At 40.6% G+C, this 21,707-nt stretch overlaps 1 protein-coding gene across 3 annotated transcripts in view; it reads right to left on the reverse strand.

Annotated features, from left to right (window-relative positions):
* Positions 1-173: 173 nt before the first annotated feature.
* dtnbp1b (dystrobrevin binding protein 1b) overlaps positions 174-21,707 on the reverse strand; it is a 33,556-nt gene continuing 12,022 nt past the window's right edge. Inside the window, exons 2-5 of one of the 3 annotated variants that reach the window (XM_079367714.1) lie at positions 13,932-14,076; positions 7,590-7,757; positions 4,072-4,215; positions 174-2,509 (exon numbers count right to left, since the gene is read on the reverse strand). In XM_079367714.1, the coding sequence (XP_079223840.1) occupies positions 2,181-2,509; positions 4,072-4,215; positions 7,590-7,757; positions 13,932-13,971 (681 nt within the window). In that variant the 5' untranslated portion in view covers positions 13,972-14,076 and the 3' untranslated portion in view covers positions 174-2,180. The remainder of the gene's footprint in view (positions 2,510-4,071; positions 4,216-7,589; positions 7,758-13,931; positions 14,077-21,707) is intronic. The other 2 variants (XM_079367713.1, XM_079367715.1) reach the window with 2 other exon arrangements.

Consider the following 21,707-nt stretch of genomic DNA (forward strand, 5'->3'; position numbering starts at 1 on the left):
CAAAGGTGAGAAAAGCCTGAACATAACGTGATCTAATACAGAGAAGCAGCAGGTGTGGGATATTAGAAACAGCTCTTATGTTCATTAATCACAGTCTGTTCATTCACCTCGACTGTCACACATCCAAAGACGTTTTTTTTAGTCTTTTACAATAAATGGACACATCCACTCTCAGCCTTCAAATGTCATTTACTCTGAACAGAACACTTGTATTGCTTTGCCTTCATTTACAGTTCAAAACATTTGACTATAGTAATGAATAAATACATGGCATAATATTCTCCTTCAAGCGGAAACGCCCCTGTATTTAAAACCCCATTCCTCTCTTGCAGAACACACTATTCATTCACTCACCGTGTCACTTTTCCATTTATAAAGAGCTCAGGCATCAGGACTATAAATCAGAGTGAGAGCACAGCGACTGTTAACATGCTCAAACTCTAAATCCTGCTCACATTTCATTCTCTACTTGTACCTGAAATGCTGGAGAGGAAGATTAAAACAATGCTTAGGGGGAAACATTTATTACCAACAAGTCAGAAACCCTGGGCAGGGGGAAAGAAAGGAAGGAAGTAACGCTGTCACATGGCACAAATGTCAACATTTCTGTACAAAATCATGTTGATTTAGTTAAACCTTCTGGGTGTCCAGTGCATAGCACGCAGTCCAAACAGGGATTTGGTCCTCGCTCACCAGGAGAAGTTCACCCAAATATTATTGGTCAAAGGAATGGCAATGGGTAACCCTCCTTGTGTGTGTATTTATGTGTGTTTGTGGAAAATCAATGTCTTTGAGCGGCTGATAATGGTGACAACATCTAAAAATGCTCACACGCACCTTGAAACCCTGACCATACCCCGAGGATTTTCCAGACACCATCATCACACAAACAGTTGCATAATGTAGCCACCTTCAAAATGTAATACACTTTTATTCTCTGTCTGTTTATTCGTTTGAAACCTGACACTGTGCAAATCACTGCAAGTTGTAGATGATAGACTTGATTTTTTTTTTTTTTTACAATTTGGCTCAATTTAATGTAGCTGTTTAATAATGCAGACATAACATGCATGCATATGGCTCGTGTAGGGCTTACTCTGATTGGATAGAGACTCCAGTGTGTCTTCCTATTAAAGTGTCACAACAACTGTGCATACTGAGATACAAAGACACAAGAGGAGACTTTATCCCACTGTTTTTGAAGGAGGTGGGACATGCTCATTCTCTATGTGCATGCTTATATTTGAATGTTTTCACTCTAATCAGCCTCCCAAAGATCTCCATATACCTGAACTCTGCTTCACAGTGCTGTGTGGTTTGAAACACACTGCCAGGTGACTGCCAGTTATGACACATGTTTCTAAAAGCCTGTGGCAGGAAAGTATTATCTTATAGCTATTCAATTTTGATCATAAATAAGTTAAAGAAAAGTGATCAGGGTTAAGCTGTGACCTTACTGAAACATGTTCCACGTGTGCCAAGCAAGTCATTTGTAAATGGCTGCATGCTAATGACTTCCAATTTGCTTTGTCAAATTAAAACCAGTAGTGATTCCAGGCTTAATCAGCTCAGGTTTTTAGATATTACAGAAATACTTCCTGTTACGGAGAGTTCTGTGCATTAGTCAGCATTAAAAGGACGTTTCCCTCTTGACAGAAATGCTGCTAATAAAGTGTCATTTTTAAACATTTTAAGGACGTAATAAATCAGACTTGTTTTCATTTTACGCCCACAACAGCTCATATTTGTCACGGCAGATGTGCCGAACCTGGACGAGTTTAACCAAAACCAGATTAAAGTGATTAAAAACGTGTTGTAGACTTTAGTCAGATGATCAAATAAAACACAAACCTGACAGTGTTGGCAGTTTTGCAAGTTATTCGTACCAAGAAAAATCTCATTTACTTTAATTACGCAACAGTGTTAGTATGCACGTTAAGCTATTTAATGCTAACATGCTAAAGGGAATTCAAAGCTAATTCACAGGATTCAATTGAAATTGAAGTCTCACATCTGTGGGCTTATAAGGCAAGGTCATGTGGCAGTTAGTGCAACCTCAGTGTATAATTGTTTAGATGTTTTTGAAGGAAGCCAATGAAATCAGTTGGATTTGTTTTGCAGCTCTGTGTGTGCGTGTGCACGTGCGTGTGTGTTTGTGTTTAAATCCAGTCCTTGTCTCCTTAAACCTTCGACCTGCTTTCCCCACAGTCTTTGCTGCTCCGGTCCTCTTGCTCCGTCTTGTCCACCAGCGCTGTGTCGGGGTGCACCTCCTCGTCATCCAGGGTCACCACCACAGGGGGCCTTCTCCTCCTGCCTGCTACACCCACGCCTCCACCTCCTCCCTGCTCCGTCTCCTCCTCGTCATCGTCGTCATCCTCCTCGCCGGCCTCTGTGTCCTGGCTGGCAGAGTCGGTGCAGGTGGAGGAGAGGGAGGAAAGCTTGTGGCGGAGCTCAGCCTGGGTGGGGACCTGAAGACTGATCTCTGTGGTAAAGGACTCAACATCTGGACCTGAAAAAAAAGAGGGGTCCCTTTGATAAAGTTCTGTTTATCACAATATGTCAGTCCCTCCAAGATTGCTAAAGCTTTTCATATGTTGCTGATTAAATAAATAATGACAAGGTGTGATGTTTTGATGTTTTTTTTTACAAGCACATTACACCTGAACTGAGAGAGACTGGGACGGACGCCCAAATAAAGCCATCTATTGGCTGATGAAGCTGTGTGTCGCTCTGACATCATGTCCCTGTTGTTTTCTGTGAGAGAAAATGAGAAATCTGAATGAAATTATAGTCAATAGCCACAGAGTGAGTAACTCCATATAGGCTTGCACATTGCAATGTGATCCATATGTGCAGAGGAGATTCTACAAATTATTGATCACATTTCCAATTTGAATTTTTTATTTCTTAATTGTTTTGCTTGTTGGCTTCAAACCATTTTATATTGACTATTAAAACCAGTGCTGACACACATCTGTAAACGAGCCTTTGCTAGAAGGAAAGCTAGATAATTAGCTTCTGATTGGCCAGACTCATTCCTGAGTCATCACATGGTGAGTAATAACAGCTTTTAACCTGCAACAGTGGATACATGATCCCAAAAAACATCTTGTATTTATCAGAAGCTGCTGAATGAGAGGTGATTGTAGTGCAGCTTTCACACAGTACGAGTGGCATATCAGTCTTCTTCAGAGCACCAAAAAATATATATATATATTATTTTATTAAAGCTCTTTTTCTGAGCTGGAAATAGATCCAAGTTTTACAGCAGCAGGAAATACTTTTTACTAAAACATGAATGTAGTCTATAAAATAAATGCTGAAATAGAAAGTTTGCATGCGTTAAAAGACATCCATGTCAATATCCGTTTTTAGGCACACAGAGGCATCAGAAATAGTTTCAGTCAAAACTAAAAATAGATACATTAAACAGAAAACTTATATGTAAAGGGCTGATTTTGTTTTTTAACAATAAAATGGCATTTTGTGATTACTGAACGAAGCGTAACAGGTAACAAGGGTGTTTAGTCAATTTTGTAGAAAAGATGCAGTGACTGGAGAAAATTGCGTCGAGACAGGGTTTGGATGAATGTGAGGAACTGTATGTGTTGTGATCTCAACATCACACCTTCCTGGAGGGATGTCTTATAAGTCTTTCTGCCTCTATTTTTGACCAGCTTCAAAAACGAGATGGACCCTGATTATTGGACTGACTTCACGATTCTTTTTTTTTTTTTTTTTAAACAAGCTTGGAGCTCAGCCTCCCGCAGCGTTAGGAAAATGTAACAGAATTACGAGTATCAAAATATTTCCAGACGAGGACAAGCTGTCAGTTGGATGCTGGAGGATGTTCTCTGTCACAAGAATTTTCCCAAGCAGATGTGGACAGATGGTGTTGATGCGTCGTGCTGAAACACTGGTCCTGTCAATCTTCTGAGTCAGATTTCTGCTTTGGCAGACGATTTAATATGATGCATTTATAAGTTATAACACTCAGCAGTAAAGTGTTGTCTGTATCATCTTGAATATCTTATGTACTCTTTGTGTTTGTGTGCGTTTAAGGCCACTGACCTGCGACAGGTGACGAAGCACTGTTGTCCTCTCCCCCAGAGTGCAGAAACACATCCAGAGCTTCGTGGTCGGACATGTCCATCAGGTCCATCTGCTCCAGCATGTCCACATTCACCTCCATGGACGACATACTTCCTATTGGCTCTGGCCATGACACAGGACAGAAAAATATTAACTTCACACATGATGGGGGCATTGAGCGAGCAGCAGCAAGGGGCTGAGTCCAGGAAGAGAGGTGCTTTCACTTTTTATCATATCAACATGTGCCAAGCAGAAGCGAATGGAGCTCATTCAGGCTGCATGATGCGTTTAGAATGAGTTAGATAACAGTTTGTCTTCTGCTTTTTCACAATTCATGGGTTGGCAGGTGTCACTGTATGTAAAGCTGTACATGAAGGCAACAAGCAGCATCTACACTACAATAGCAAGGGATCTACAACTCTCATAACTCTATATACACTGAAAACTGGAGGCTTTCTGCCTGTTACCAGTGGCATTTTTAAGGTCATCTGAAGCTAATATTAAGTATTAGAAATAAAGTAGTTGGCTGAATTAATGTTGTTTTAAAACAAAAGAACCTCTTTGCGTTTCCTTATAAAGTACTGTGTCCTTGCTGAACCAATACAAACATAAAGGAGAACATTTTACGCTGAGAAGAACCGAGACATTGGAAGCTACACACTCAATTAGAGAGTTAAAATGATAAAAGTTTTAGACTATCTTTGGCACAAAAAAAACATTTATGATGTGGCTCAGTATCCCCTATTGCTTGTATCGTAGTTGAATAAGGAAGGCATGTATTTACATCCAGTGTGGAGTGGAGGAATGACCGCAGCTAACAGTTTGTCATCGTTATTGTATTTCAGTTGATTCTGAAATACAATTCTGAAAAAGTCTACATTCTTTTTTTTGATATGCACTGAAAGTCTAGAAAAGTTCAGCAAAATATATGAATGGACACATAATGCTAAAACTAACAAACTTGCCTATTCACTAAAAGAAAATCCATCCACACAACCTAATATGACACTTATACAGTCCTGGATTCACCACCTTGCAGGGGCACAAACACCTTGAGCACTAGCATGATGTGCTGCATGCATCACAAACAGCCAGTCGTTGCACTGTAGGGATGGAGAAGGAGGAGGGGGGAGATGGGCAGGGTAAATGTGCGAGCACAAGAGGAAGAAGGGGCAAATGACTGGTCGGTGCACAGCAATGAGAGAGGATGCCATTGGCTACCGTACCTCAAGGAAATGAGGAGAGCGGAGGAGGGCGGCACAGGGAAGGAAGAGCAGAAGAAGTGAGAGAAAGAGAGAAAGAAGGGGGATGTTATTTCCCATGGAGACTCCCCCCGAAAGTCTTCCCATACTTCAGATAGCAACACATGTACGAAACATCACACAAAAGGACACACGAGTGAGTGTCAGGCCAGATCACTCAACTTTTGCAATTCATCTGAATATTTACGAAAATGTCCTTTACACACTTTGAAACTCATTCTTCACCACACAGACATGGATGAATTGAACTCATACAAATGGAGACTGTGTTTTTTTTTTTAACAAACATACTGAAAAAAAATCACTCGACATGGATACACCAATCCAGTAATATAAGCATGTTTTCCTATTTCGCTCTGTAGAGAAACTAAGTGAAGTGAAGCGAAACTAAAGTCTAATGCTCAGTAATAAGTGCTGCTCAGTGTGCAGCCTCTTCTATGTGCATTTCTATATCTCGCCTGTCAGCTTTACAATTATTAACAAATAGTAGCCATCCAAGTTTATAAAACGTAGCATTAAGGATGTCGAGTCAGTGATTTAGGCCGGAATGGAGCCTTCTCTCCGACTCATCAACGAGAATAAACAAATGTGCACACACATAAATACACACACATTCACTTAAACCAACACTGCAGCTGTGTTGTGAGAGACTTGGTGGAGAAAGCACTGCACATCAATTCCATGTCACTGACTTTTACATGTTCTTCTTTTAGCCCTACTGTGACCTTGCCTGAGAGGTTCTCCTGCTGGGAGAGACTGCTGGGAGATTATGGAGAGAAACCAAGTGTGTGTGTGTGTGTGTGTGTGTGTGTGTGCATGTGTGTGTGTGTCGGTGTGTGTGTTTGTTTGTGTGTCTTTATGTATTTGTGTATGTTTAAGACCCTTGAGACTGGCTTTTGATGGCTCCGTTTGTGAAGGCATCCTCAGTGCTTCCTCTCATCTCCTTTCAGTTTACTTCCTCCTTCCTTCACACACTTGTTTAGTGTTTCAGCTTTGCCCTCCGGTGGTGCCCCCATGCTGACTGGATTTTTGTGGTTGTATTGAATTAACACTGTGACCATTTTCCTTTGACAAAATGCTTGAGGTGGGAACAATAAATGTGGCTAGCCAGCCAGCTATTTTGTAGGTTTGCAATTTGCATAAGCGTTGAGAATCTGACACATGATACATGATATTGAATATCCGGAAGGATATGGGCCATATTTCAGAGTAATGGCACACATTTGGTTAGTGTCAGTGGATGTTAGACAATAATTATACAGCTACACATGATATGAGAAAACAATATAGTCCTCCAAACTCTAATCTTAGATACCTAGTTAGGTTAGCTAGCAAAGCTTGCTAGCTAGGAATGATTTCTAGCTGATGTGATCTAGCTGTCAGTGGTGAAGTATCTGGTTTTATTGTGCAGTCATATTGACAGTTAAGGTGGCCGCTGCGTGGATAATAGTGGAATAAACAGTGGGGGTTGATCCAAAAAAGGCATCTGGATCCACATATGGCTTTCATTGTTATTGTTTTCATGGACATAACTGAATTGATTATATGAAGATGATTGATAGTGATTTAACACAAATTCTCTGCCTCTCCCTCCTCAATCCTCAAGACCATTACCTATCGCTTCATCCCTCCTCCCTCCATACTGCTCTGCAATCCTCTTTAATAATAAGCCACATCCAGAGGATTAGGTGAGCAGGATAGATAAGTAAAAGAGGTCGAAAAATCACATTCTAAACACTCAACCTCAAGAGTCCAATGCATCTTCCAGAGGTGTAAGCGCTCCCTCACTTCAGCACATCCTCTGGGTATTTTAGCACAGGATTTTAGCAATGATACATTGGGTTAACTGCAGCAGGATTCTATTACAATCACAAGGGAAAGACTACATTTCTATGGTGTGATGACATTTTTTCAGAGTAATGACTACTTGTGAGTGTAGCGACAGGCACTCAGAGTGTGGAGCGTCGCCACAGAAAGCTATTATGGCTCAATCTTGTGATATGCAGCTGAAGTGTGAAGGTTTCGGCTGATGTTATCAGGACTCTGGAATTAATTCACTTGAATGCTTGATAGCTTTGCTTTCACTGTTGAACAAGTAACAGACACTACAACCTGAACCTCAACTTGAAATGTTCCTTTTCAGGCTAAATATACGCTCAGTTTTAAGCAGTTTAAATTAGAGCAACACTACTTCATCTTGAAAGAACGTCGGACCTCATAGCTTCTTCTTCTCACCTCTCCTCTCAGTGATCTGCAGGTAGCCAGTAGACAGATACTGCTCCATGTCTTGCTGGAAGGCCTCCTCAAAGAACTTCTGCCTTTCTTTCATCTTGACTTGAGGGGTAGGGATCCCTCCTGGTTCGGCTCCAGGGACTCTTTGCGCATGCTCTGCATCTAGCTCCACTTGAAAGAAGAGAAGGGGAGAAGACACGTTATTTAGAATCTACACACTAAAATATTAGATATCATTTGAAGAGTGAAAGCATCTTCATTCATAGTTGTGCTTCTAATACTTGGGAATCTAATCTACATTGTAATGTGACTTAATTTCTTGGAGGAGATAAAGCCACTCACTCCTATACAAACTACTCTGGGTAAAACTCTCTGATCTGAAATAAACCAGTGCTATGGGAGATGGAAAGCAGCTAAAGTCATCCTCTACAGGCAGGGGTCAATCTTTACTGAAGCAGAACGATGTCTGGCTTAGTGCTTCACAGTGCTCACAGATTCTGCGATTCACTCCACCCTGAGAAACCCAATACTCAGTCTCCTGTGGGTTGCACAGGAGGGACCGTACACACAAACTGAAGTCCCACGCATGCAGCCCACTCTGCTGCACACACTTCAGTAAACAGAGGCTCATCTCCCGCTGAGTGTATCCTCAGTCCTGCTGTGGCATTGAAGGAAAAAAAAATCATCTTTGCTGCCTTGAACACAAGTAACTGCAATGTTTGTTCTGTCCTAAAAAGAAAGGTCATTCTGTTATTATCTAGCTTGTTGGTTTGGCATTAAGGTGTCTTACTTGACGATCTGGCAAACTCCTAATAAAGATTCTTACTGAACACTGATCTTACATTCGATGAACAGGGTCTAACCTAGTGACTCCTTTAGATCCTGAATCAGGGGTCGTAACTCGTCGGCTCTCAAATGTTCTTAATTAGGGTTTTACCTTTAGGTTGTGTAATTCTAAGTTTGGGGTCTACCTACATAGAACAGTGTTAAGTCTAACTTAATGGGCCTGTTATAATTACAAGAAGGCCTGGGTCGAAACGAATGGGTCAGTTAGATAGTAAACCAACAGTGTCATTCTATTCTAAAGAGAATTGGATCTTAATGGGTATGTATGTGGTTTCTTGTTTGTTTCTGAATTAGGAATCTGAATTAATGGTTCATAGATTCTGAATAAAAGAGTATAAATTAAGAGTCAGTCTGTTTAAAAATTAGGAGTCTAACCTAATGGTTTTTTTAGTTTTTGAATTAGTGATGATTGGGCATGTTATACTCTCAATAAGGGATGTTGATTGGTCCAACTCTTAATTGGGGGTTCAACTGAATTGGTCTCTATAGATTCTGAGTTTAGGATCTTCCTAAAAATGTCTATTAAATACTGAAAAGGGCTCTAACCTCCATTATAAGGCTATAGTCTGAACTTGGAGTCGAACTAAATAGATATATTAGATAATAAATCAGAGGTTTTACACTTACATTAAGTTTAAAGTCTAAATTAAAGGGCGAAGTATGCTATCATAGTAAGAGCGTTCTGTATACTCTATGTCTATATTTGGAGTCAGAGGCATATCTTAATGTGTCTGTCAGATTCTGAGTACAGGATCTGACTTAATCGGCTCTTTAGATAAGCTTCTGAGATTGTAAATGGTTGTCTTTGTATTGCTGTTTTTTTTTCTCTATTTTGCAAAATGTCTGCAAAGCTTCCAAGGAGAGCTTCTGAAAATAAGAAGACGATTCAAAATGCTGATCACTAATGTTTTAATGTGCCAAGCTTTGACAAGGTATTTACGAGATTCTGATCAGTCCTGACAGGACTCCTGCCCCCTCCTCAGGGCAATATGTGTGAACATTGCAGGAGAGGGAGGAGCATATTCCAGGCACCAGGGGTTGAAGGATGACCTTTGCACCTTATGAAAGACCCTGCAGATAGAGAAACCCTCAGTTTGTTTGTGTGGGCACGGCTGCAGCCTGGAGCCTCCAACAGGCTGTCTCTTTAGTTGTCCTGTCTCCCCCTGATGGATGGCAGCATTATATAAGACTTCTTGCTGACACTTAACAACTGCAGCAAGAGCTGGGAAGCAACATATTAACTGTCTGATGTGTCCACAATCTTTGATGCCTGTTAGAAATGGACAAAAACAGCTTGTTTAGGTATGATGACAAAAGAAAGGAATACCCGTCCAATTTTTCTCCGTATGATCTCTTTTTATACATCAAAAATCTTCAATTTTAAGATTGTTGCCCTTTAACTCTAAAACTCTCATTGGAGTCTAAAGAATGACTCAAGTGTATGGCATTTACAAATGTGACAATGAGTCGATTAAGAATTTCTTGTAATGAAGGTGTTGCTCTATGAAAGCTCCACACTGTTCAAATGTGACCTGCAGAATAGTATCTGCCACTTTCGTGCAATATTTGTAACTGTGGACATAATGACAAAGACATACAGGAGTTTCATATTACAACATAGGAAAATAGGTTGCATAGAAAAGAGAATATTCAAGCTCCATACTCCGGCTGCTGAACAAAAAAACGGGCCAAAAGAGATTCCATGTAGGAGGTGTGAACTCAGAACACAGAACATGAGGTGCTTCAAAGCTGCACTAAAACATGAATGGTTTAAAAGGGATCTTTGTTGTTTTTTTTCCCCATATAGTGTGTCTGTGGCGAGGGGGAGCTTTTTTTTAATCATTATTTTTTTAATTATTAAAAATATTTTTGCACAATTTATAAATTCCATTTTCCCATTCCTTTATGAATGGGAAAATATTTCGACACGCGTAGGCTATTACATGTATTTCTTGATTTTGATTTAATTATTTTTAGGAATAATCAACACAAGTTCATGGAAGTTACGTTGTCAACGTAAGGCCGGCTCGTGGTTGCAGACGCCGAGTAAAGTGAAAAGGTTCCCAGCTCGCTTCATGCTCGGTCTACGAGTGGCACAGTTTAAGATGTAGCATCGTGTTGGACTAAGCTCCAGTAACAAACAAGAGCCACGTTTTCAGAGACAGAAAAACTGATTGAGTTACGTCTGTGCCTACCAATCTCTGTGGCCTCATCTGAGCGCACTTTCTCAGCCTTGCGTCTTTTGAAGACATGGGTAGGCTACGCAGCACCACGATGACCCAGAAAAGACTCACAAACCATTAATTGATGTATGCCAACACAGACATCATGAACTCTCTGGACATTCGTCCCCTCATTAGAGACTTTATTTCCACGACCCCAGAGCGCACCTGGATATTTGGACACCTGTAACCAGGGCAGCCTGTCTGCAGCTCAAAGTAAGATCATGGTGCCGCCGCGCACTTTCATAAATGCAGTTTAATGTCACACTATAGTATTTTTGCAAGGTGGTGGGGATTGAGAGTGTTACTTTGATCGTGAGTTCTGTTCGTAATGGAGTTGGAGAACTGTTTAATGACGTGTAAATGGTTCTTTGCGCTGTGCGTAAAAGGAGTTAGGAGCTAATGGAGTCGTGCGTGACATAAATGTAGGTGCAGTGATAGCTGATGCAAGCTGATCAAACCTATTGCATTGTTAAAGTGTTATTGTGAAGTTTAAGTAATTGTGCATATATTCCTCTGAGAACTGATGGTGTCTGTGTGTGGCCCTGGCTGTGATCACTGAAGAGTGTAAAAAAATATTTAAATGTATATATTATGAATGTATTCTAAATAGGCTCATAGGTGTTTTTTTGTCCAAAAAAGAAAATGAGGTTTTTTTTACAGCACCCCCTGTTCAAAATAACTTCCATCGGCCCTGGATTGCAGCAGCTACTCTAAAGCAGCAGAATACTAGTAAGAGCACCATTTTTTTTATCAGTGTAACAAAACCAAAAAATGTTGGAAGATGGAGAGAGAGTGCAGAGCCCCCCCCCCCCCCCACACACACACACACACACACACACACACACAGACACAGAGAGAGGTCAGTTGTTGATCATTATGTTTACATCTCAGGTCCTATTGTGCTGGAGGTCTTTTACTCAGCTCTGCACCATTCTCTGCCATTTCACTATGTACATCAGCTCCCACCAAAAAATCGATACACTGCTTCAGGAATGTTAACGCTACCGACGGATAAGTGGCCGCGCACATACAGACCAGAATCCTGATGAAATATAACTGGACACTAAAGGGTCTAGCAGCAGATGGACACAGACGCACACAAAGAAGGGAACAATGAGGTCCCACCAGAGCTGCCTCATGATAGACATCACACCGACTGCGCCTCCGACACAGAAAAAAAGCTCTTTAAGCCATTCTGCACTCAGAGTCCAATTTATCTCCTTTATCTGACAACTCGTCTTTTTTCCTCCATCAGTCCCTCTTCTCTCTCTCCTGGCTCGATCTGTTGGCCGGTTTGTGTGTTTGTGTGGATGTCTTGCAGGGACTGCTCTATTAGATTAGGGGCCTCGGGGAAGCTTTGTTCGTATTGTCGAGCATTGTGTGGGGTTAGTAACAGGAGTGCGTTTAGCTATAATTAGGATTTGCGGACAGACGGCATTAATGATTGAGCTACATCATGTTGTTTTATCTGTCTCTCCCTCTAATCAGATTCTCAATCCATTATTAGCTGGAGCTGTCTGCTTATTTAGACATCCACCGATCCTGTGTGTGATGGAAAGAAAGAAAAGAATTGGCTCGCACGAAGAGGTTTGGGAGTCGCCAAGAAAGTCTTGTACAATGATTCGAATATAGAAAAGTGAGAACAAAATGTTTAAGCTTCATCAAACCAAAAAAGCCTCTTAGCCGAAAGAAGACAGTAAGTACGAGAAGTGACAGTTTATTTTCAGTATTCGCCACTTTGATGAATGTTATTTTCTACATTTAGTGATTAGCTTCTTTAATCTTTCCAGACTTCTTTAAATATAAAGCCACGTGTCGTTTAAAATTCTCTTCTTGTTCTGTCTTTTTTTTTAATCTCTCCCGCCTCCCCCATTCCTTCCTTTGGTGTTTTTCTTCACCTACCATCATCTACCAGACAACCATATCCTGCTACGCCCCTTATTGAAGCTACAAGGACTATTTTTAGCCCTTGCTCATATTCCGCCCGCAGGATTAAGTTTGTGCTTATGACTTTAGTGCGGGAGTCACTAAGTCTCATGACTTCCTTCCTCACAGATTGTGCTGCACATTTACAGCCATGCAGACATTTCCACATATGTTTAAGACATGACATAGAACACACACACGCCTTTGACACATTTTGCGATGTTACAATGGCGGATTCTTGCTCACACAGACATACACATCGGGTGATGATTCATGGGAGCATGAAGCAATTGCATTACGCTCACAGCAGATGATGTCCAATGAAATTACATCATTTGATTTAATTAAGAAGACAAATGTTGTTTAATGGCATTCATGGACGACGTAAAACTGAAAGACCCCTCTCTCAGACGAAAAAGGAGGGATTTCCTTTGATTCCATTGAGTAGTTGCTCATTAGCATTCCTAGAATTAGCATATTGGTTAATATTTATAGCTTATTCTGCATGGCTGTATTTACAATTTTAAGGCATTACATAAAATATTTCCTTTAACAACCACTTATGACTTCTTTGATGAACTTTTTTATAATGTTTTTTATTATCAATAAATGTTTTTTCATCGGTATATGGAGTCATAATTATCACTTTATTTGCTTTATTTACGTGCTTGTACTATAAGCCTTGTTTTACCTTTTTAAGCACTTTTTACTTGTTTTTGAGAAGTGCGATATAAATAAAGTTATTATCTTTATTATAATACATTATAGCCAAAGCAAATTACTACATACATTTGCCAATTCAAGAAGAAGAAGAAGGCAATAATATGTTTTATAAGGTCTTCTACAAAAAGCTAATATGATCCCTGCTACAGGCGACGAGTTAAAGCATTATGAGATGCAGAAGCAAACACGACTATCAGCAACAGGGCTGACTATTTTTATACAGCTACGATAAATGCTTAATACTGCTGCTGCAGGGTAGGCGTCTATCAGGCTTAACAGCTCACTGCAGAAGAAGCCTTTCATTATCTTGTCAACAGCAAAGATTCATTGTTGGTCATACATGTTTGACAGTTAAAAGACAGCAGGATGAGTTTTTTTTTATTTAAAACATCACTTAAACATGCTTATGCCTGGATCAGTGAAGTAATAAGAGGTAAACACTTTGTCTGCAGGAATCACTAAGTACAGGCACACTGAAAGATCATCAGAGGAGCTGAAAGAGTTACCAACAATAGGGCCAAAAAAATGTTTGCTTAATGACCCCAAAATCCGTTGTAATATTTTTGCTTTGAATGAAAATTTTCCACCTAAGAAACACATGAAGAGAAAAATTCTGGCATACTACCTGAGTTTGTACTTGGCGCACCAGCTTCCACACTCATCATGCAGGCTGACAAACTGTCCCCTCACAGGCTGTTTCTCTCTGCTTAGCAGACAACAGTATAAACTGTGCACTCACAAGGTGTCTCTCTGCTCTCCTTTTCACCTCTCTGCGTCCACGCGTGAGCCAAAAACCCAGGGGAAATAAAAAAAAGAAGGTAAATTAAATTATATAATCTTCTTCTGCTGGTTCAGATGGATCAATAGGACATGAGACGTTTAATGTCATTACACTCGTATCTGTTTTCAGCAGTAGAAAAAAAGCAGCGTGTTATACACATACAGGAAGCAGAAGCCACAGAGTAAGGCTGGTGTGTCAGTGTTTGTGTGTGTGCGTGACAGCAATGCAAGTGCTTTTTTTATGTGGGTGATTATGCACCTCTTAGTGCATCTTTACATCTCCTCATTTGCTTTACAGACTCAAATATCAAGCGGAGAACCATTTACTTGCTGATTAACTCACTTTTGTAAACTTTCTCTCTTATTTGCGAGTTTGTTTCTGTGTCTGAAGTGGAACCATGCATGTTCCCTTTATACGACATGCAAATGTGCGTCCATATTTAGAAGCGCAGAGAACAAACCCTTCTCGATTTGCTTTTTATTCACAGCTATTGTACAGAGAGGGAGAGAGAGCGAGAGAGAGATTGAGAGAGAGAGAGAGAAGAAGCGAAGAACTGCAGCTGAGAGGAAACACGCCATCAAGGCCAATTCAAGTCTTAAGGATTCAACTCCAGCTTTAGATTCCACTCAATGGAGTTATTTTCTCACAGCTTGGCTCACGGAGCAAAAATGCTAATCTTCCGGCTAAGTGTTCATCATAGAAGCTTGGTCAACACTTCTCTTTTGTAGTGCCGGGTGGCTGATTTGGGTTCACTTGCAAAAGGCACCTATTTTGCTCCTTTTAAACAAGCACCAATCTTCCTTCGCTCTTTCAGAATGTTTTTTTTTTTTTTTTAGGATTTCTGAGGTGTAAAGAATATTCAGTTAAAGCGCTGACAGACTGGGTGTAAGTGACCGAAAATAACAAGCGGCACTAACAGCCCCTCTTTTCAAATGGAAATCTATGTTTTTATGAGTCATCAGCAGCCAATTCAAGCCACCGCCGGGCCGCTCTACAGTCATTTACACTTTGTAGAGTACTTTGCATATCAGGTGCCAGTAGAGGGAAGGTTACGTTTGAAGCCTGGCTGGACAAATGAAGAGAAGGACGGACAAATTGCCTTAAATGGCTGCCACAGGACTTAAAAAAAGACCCTGTGTTTGTGTGTTTGTGAAACAGGAAGTGGGGATGGTTGAGGAGAGGATGTGAAGGAGGGGAAACGCTTTGGTTTATGCGACATATGAAAAATAAAAGGAGATACAACCATAGGGCGTGACCGACAAGTCAAGGCTCAATTGACCAAACCAGGAAATGTATCCTTTTAATGATGTCAAGGTCTGTGTACACCTCAAATCAGTTTTAGGACACTACGTATATACTGCAAAAAACACGATTTGATTTCTCTTTTGTGTCTACAAAAAATGAAGTATGTAATTCATGCCTCATGAGCTCAAAAAAATCTGTTATTTCTATTTTGATTAACAGCCATCTAAGATCTTATTAAAGCTGTTTCATCAACTTACGTCACACTGACTCCCCAAACAGATCAAACATTCACTGTCTGATCCTAAGTCCCTCTTGTTCTGCCCGTCACTTTATATAAGCTGTCTGCTCTCTGATGAATTGGTTTCCTTTTTCTTATAAAGGCCTCGTTTTTCATTGAGAGACAGAAACAGAGCAGCCATGAAGACCGAGAGTCAGGCTTCATGGTGGAGACGGATCCTGCCTTTTCTTCTTCTTCTTCTTCTTCTTTTTCTTCTTCTACTTCTACGTCTTCATCTTCTTCTTAGGCTCACTGCTCACTCAGTCGTGGTATTTTTAGATTCTGTCCGCCTGGCTTTATCTCTCAAGTGCTCAGGTTTCCGCTAAAGGCAGCCCCCCACAGTACGTAGTAAATAACACACCCGCTGTCACTGCGTTGCACACATACACACATGACAACTACTTGCATGTTAAGCGAGATTGCATAACTGTTGTATGCATGATAGAAAGGTTGTGTTTTTTCAGAGGGAGTGGATGAACTTTGTGTGTGAAACTAGCAGCATGCACAGGTGATGGAGGCGCATTATACACAAAAACAGAAAAGGAGTGAGTCATTATTTTAAGTGATTTAACAGCGTTTTCTCCAGAGTGAATCATCCAGCCGTTTATCTGTAAACCTGAATAATGACTTTTACCAGCTGCAGACCATGACTGCACACTTAACTACAAAACCCATCATCCTCTCGCTCTGTGGCTCAGCAAGCGTTGCTTAAAACTCCCCAGATAAACACTTTCTGCTAGACTCGTATCCCTGCCAATCTCCTCTTTCCCATCGATAAAAAGCTGAATGTTTTCACTCGGTTGGACAGCAGTCGTGAGGTTTCTGTCCAATCTTTGCAAGCTGCAATACAACAGCTGCTGGGTTCAGGCTCTCATAGAATCACTCACCAACACCTAGCAAGAGTCTTTGTGGGGAGGGGCTTGTCTCTCTTTTTAATAAATTTTTTTTTAAAAAAAGTCTCATCTGAATGAATAATAAGTACAGGCCTCCTACAAAGTCTTGGCATTGGAATCTAAGATTTAAAATAAAATTAAACTGCTTTTTGTTGATAATTGTTGCATTTTCAAAAACTATACCTTCTTTGTTTGTTCGAACTTTCTTACATTGTTGTTAATGTTGCTTAATCTTTGCTCTTTATTTGCATGGAAACAAAAAGAGAAAACATATAAACGTGGTCTTTCTTGTAAAATTCAGACAGTGATGAAATGAATCAATACTGGTAGATAAAAGAGAATACATTAAAATATGAGTTTAAGGTGTGTGGTTCACCCTGAAAAAGGCAGGTTTAAGAACAGAAGCATTTCACAACGTATGTGTGACTGCCCCGTTGCACTTCTTCAACACTTTATTCACATTATTGCAGCTGAGTTGTGAGCTTGTATCTCAGTGTGCATACTGCAGTTTGGATACAGCACAGGTGTGTGTTGCAGAGTGGGTGCTGCACAGTGTTATGCAGTGTGGGTGTATTGAACTGAGTCGACAGCAGAGTTTGACTTCTCTTCATGCTTTACAGGTGATGATCTCACAGCTCCATGGGGCAATGGATTTTTTTTTTGTGCTTGGTGGTTTTTATTTATTTATTTTCCCAAACTTTAAATAAAGTTCTTGATGTAAGACTGAGTATTTGGATATTTTAAGAGTTAGGCATATAGGCCTATAGGTGTATGATGTAATGAATGCTACAGTTGAGTTGTGCACAGACAGGATTTTAAGGTTTGGTTAAATACATGGAACATCATGACTCGAGCTGCTGCATGGAAACACATTTACGGTTAGTGTTCGCTAGCAGTGACATTCATTGTTTTTAACACAACAACAACGACTCCCTGTAGCCTCTTATCACTCCTTATTCTGTTGTCTCCATCCCCACACAAAAACGCTAGTCTCCAGTGTGGACGGTTCAATAATTAACAGGGAAATTATGCATTCTAATGTGCCAGTGTTGTGTCAGACCCTCATAATTGTTATTTTATGTGCCAAGCATTCACAGCTGGCAAGCATGCATGAGCTAGTCTTTCTGCTTTGCAATGCTACAGCCAATGATGGGTGTCTAATGAGGGGACACATTCAGAGGAAATGTAGAATAAAAAACTGAGGATCCAGCTTAATCTATAAAGGGAATAAAGTATGACTGAGTCTGAGTGTGTCTGCAATTGTGAATATTTTAGAAACACTGAGTGGCATTTAAATACTGCACGTGCTTGAAGGTGTCTTTTGGTAATAAACATTGGGCACTTTTCAGATTAAAAAAAGTCAGTACTTTAACTGTTTATTTGATATACTGTATGATCTCTCTCCCTTTCGCTCTCTCACTCAGTCACACTGTCAATCATCTTCTTTAGCAGGAGTGAAAACACACATTCAACTAGCCTGCTTACCACACATGTAACCAGGCAACAGCTCACCACCATGTCAGGCTCAGCTCAGTAGGACTCTCAATGATTGAACATTTTCATTACAAATTATGACTCATTATATTTTAGGAGATACCGCACAGCTTCAAAACCACAATACACAATGTAATAGCCCATTACACAGCCGTCAGTGAACTGAATAATTCTTTTTGACCAAGTCCTCATATGAACACATTTCACTAATGTGTCAAAACAACACGCTGTCACTGTTATTTACCTGCTTTAGTGCCTGACAATTAGTCACACTGCACTAACAAATGGATCGAAAGACATAAATTGCTCGGACAGCCTGAAAGTATGCAGGAACACACACACACACACACACACACACACACACATTGGACAGATAGAGTGGATGGGTCACAACTAAGCCTTGCAGCAAATCAGAGGTGTCAGCGAGCAGCTCGACCGCTCTCAGCACAAGGCGGAGCGGCAGGATTAGGAATGTACCAATTAGCCGGGAGAGGGGGTGAAGGTCACATCTGTAGGTGTGAGAATGAAAACCTTAGAAAATATCTGGGAAATAGAAGCCACTTGTTAATAACTTCAGTCCTAAAACACGGAAGATCCCATATTCATCATCATACCAGAATCTTTCTTTTAAGGCTTTTCCCAGCTTCATTGTTGCTGATGTGTGGACGCTGAGGAGAATCGGGCAGTTTTGCAGGGAGTTCACTGCAGAGGATTTAAATGCAGCCCAATCTGTGTCGGCTAAACAGCATTAAGACAGATTTAATAACAACACAGGTGGCTAATATAGTGTTTTGGTGCTAAAATAATCAAAGTTACATCAACGTTATGGTCTGCACAAAGTAAAACAAAACACTGCTGAGGAATAAGGCAATGTCCGGGGTTTAAAATGAGAACAGTTCTTTGAATGAAGCAAAGTTGATCGTGCACAAACATCCGCCCTGTGACAAAGCTGTCATTTGAATAACAGTGCCATGCACATGTTACCACACACAGTCACAGTTAGGTTATATAATATGACACATTGTGATGATGATAATGATGTGCCTCCGAGAGCTCAAGGTGCATTTATTATTTAGCCACTTGTAATCTGATTTGACGCAGCAGCACCTCAAGAGAGTAATAAATTCAAATTATCAGAGATATTCAGCCTCTTTAAACAAAAAGAGAGGCTCAATGAAATGTTGTGATTTCACATATTGTGTCGTTTAGTGACCACGTCTGCCTGTTAGTCTTGTTGAGTACAAAAAAATCTAAATATTGTGGGTAGAATAGCTCCAGTCAGAGGAAAACACAGAGGGAAAGTGAGTTAATATACTCCACGGAGGCAAAATGATTTTATATATTTTATTCTTTATACTTTCTGTATCCCGCTGCCAGCTGACATTTAACTCATAACATTTCTATGGCTGCAAGGCATTTGGCCTTTCTAAATGTGTATATTCGAGCGTGCACTACATCTGTATGGCTGCATGCTGTTGCACAACAGACAGCCTGGTAGACACAATTTTTAGTCCAGCAGGCGCCAGATAGACGGAAAGGTCAGCAGCAGTGGAGATAAAGGGTATGGAACATATACAGACTTTGTTAGCCCGTTGTATGGATATACGTTGACACTAAGCAGGCAATTCAGGTTAAAAAAGCTCAACAAGAAGGCAATTTTGGACTTATTAGACGAATATTTGGTGGCATCATATAGAAGCTAAAACCGGTGGGAGACGTGAGAGGGTTTAGTGAACTTTGCATCAGAGCGCCAGAGACTGATGGGGAAGACGATCCTGCTTGTTCAGGAGGTCATGGGAAAGAAATAATGAATGTGCCGATCAAACCAACTCAAATGGAAACAAACACATCGCAGAAAACAAACCTTTCATTTATTTTCAATATTTAGAAGGTATTATACAAGTACTGAAGAGAAACTGATGAAGACAATGGTTCTTGTACTCACATTGATTGTGTTTTGATCCTATTTTGAGTTAACTAAACGATTTACGATGTGTCACATGCTCATGTCCTATACTGATTGTTTGGGGGTGTGGCCTTACAATGGCTGATATTAACAACCATTGTATATTTTCATATACATATATATATATATATATATATTAATGTGTTGAGGATACCAAAATCAACTTGGTGAAAAAGAAAGACATAGAGGTAGGAGCGAAGGTTCTTTTATCCAACAGTGCCTGACAGTATGTTGTCAAACAAAAGGATCTTCCACGTTGAACAGAGGAGGACACGCATCAGTCAAACTACACACTTTACACAATCCACTCAAAGAATGACTTGCAAACAAAACACTCTCTTGATGTTTACTGATGCCACCTCAGCAGGAAGAATCAGGTGATTCTTGTCAGCATAAACGTACCGCACAGTTTTCTACTTGAGGACAAACTGTAACCAACGTTTGAGACACGGGTGATAAACAATGTTACCTAATTTGTTCAAATTGAATTCCAGCCTTATTTGCCATTCAAATGCAGCTAAAACCATGCTGTCAAATAAGGATTAAATGTGTCTTAATGAATAATGAAAAACGTAATTTCCCACACTCTGCCTTGTGCTCAGAGATAAATATGAGAGAAAGGGAATCCTTGGGCTGCCGAATAAATCCGCGCTCATCCAATGAGCTCTTAGCACCTGACAACAAGGATCGAACTATGGCGGAGCTGGAAAAAATGTATTACCCTTCAAGAAGTCTTTACCCATATTCACATACTGTAAATCATGCTGAAACATTTAAAAGAATTACCCAGCTCCCCAGGAGACAATTAAAACATCTTACATCACTAAAACTTCCGCGTGCTGTTAATGGAGGCTGAACGGGGAGGTGAAAGGAAGAAGAGAGGAAAAAAAGAGGATGACAGGCGTGTCTCTAGCAGGTTAATTGCTTGCCTTGGAGGGGGCTTTACTCACACAGATAAGGGGGGTTGTCTCATTGGACAGTGGGTGATGTAGTAATGACTGTGGGTTTGGAAATCTGTCCAACCTGATCCTCACAACAAGGAGGCAGCTGAGACTCAGGGCACTGGCCAAGGGATTAGGTCGTGCCCCATGCACAGAGGCTACACGCTACTGTATAGCCAGGTGCACTGCTTGTCAACAGGCAAGGAAGGCTGGGTACTGGGGCCCCAGAGCAGTAAGGGGCCCCTGAGGGCTACAGTCCTTTCAAAATGACAGTAGATACATATATTTGGGCATAAAAGCCCCAAAATACACCCCCCCAAAAAAGAAGCACCAAAGACTGAAATATATGGTTATAAATATTCAGAAAAAAAAAGCAGATTACACACAAGCCCTCAGGTGTTTCGAACAATAGGACCAAAGCCGATGGGATATTCTGGACAGAGAAAAGCTCTTCACAATAGGAAACAACTGTGATAAAATTGTCCCCAAAAGCCATGCCGATTATGCATACACTACGCTTACTTTTAGGGATAAAAAAAAATAAAAAAATAGTGTGTATACTTTACATTTCCAGAACACTCACACTGGCTTTGATGCATTATGCACGAACCTGCGCTTTTCTCTCTCCGACTTGCCACAAACACAGATCCACATCAGCAAAATCCGCAGTGAGTTCTCAGTGAAGAAACCTCAAAGAATGACCTGTTCACGTTTCCTTTTTTTAAATATCGCTAAGCAGAGTAAGCTGCAGAGAGGAGATGAAGGAGACAGCGACGTGGGATGACATGATTCCCTGGCTGTGAG

Source organism: Symphodus melops, assembly GCF_947650265.1.
Source record: "Symphodus melops genome assembly, chromosome: 18".
NCBI classification, from domain to species: Eukaryota; Metazoa; Chordata; class Actinopteri; order Labriformes; family Labridae; genus Symphodus; species Symphodus melops.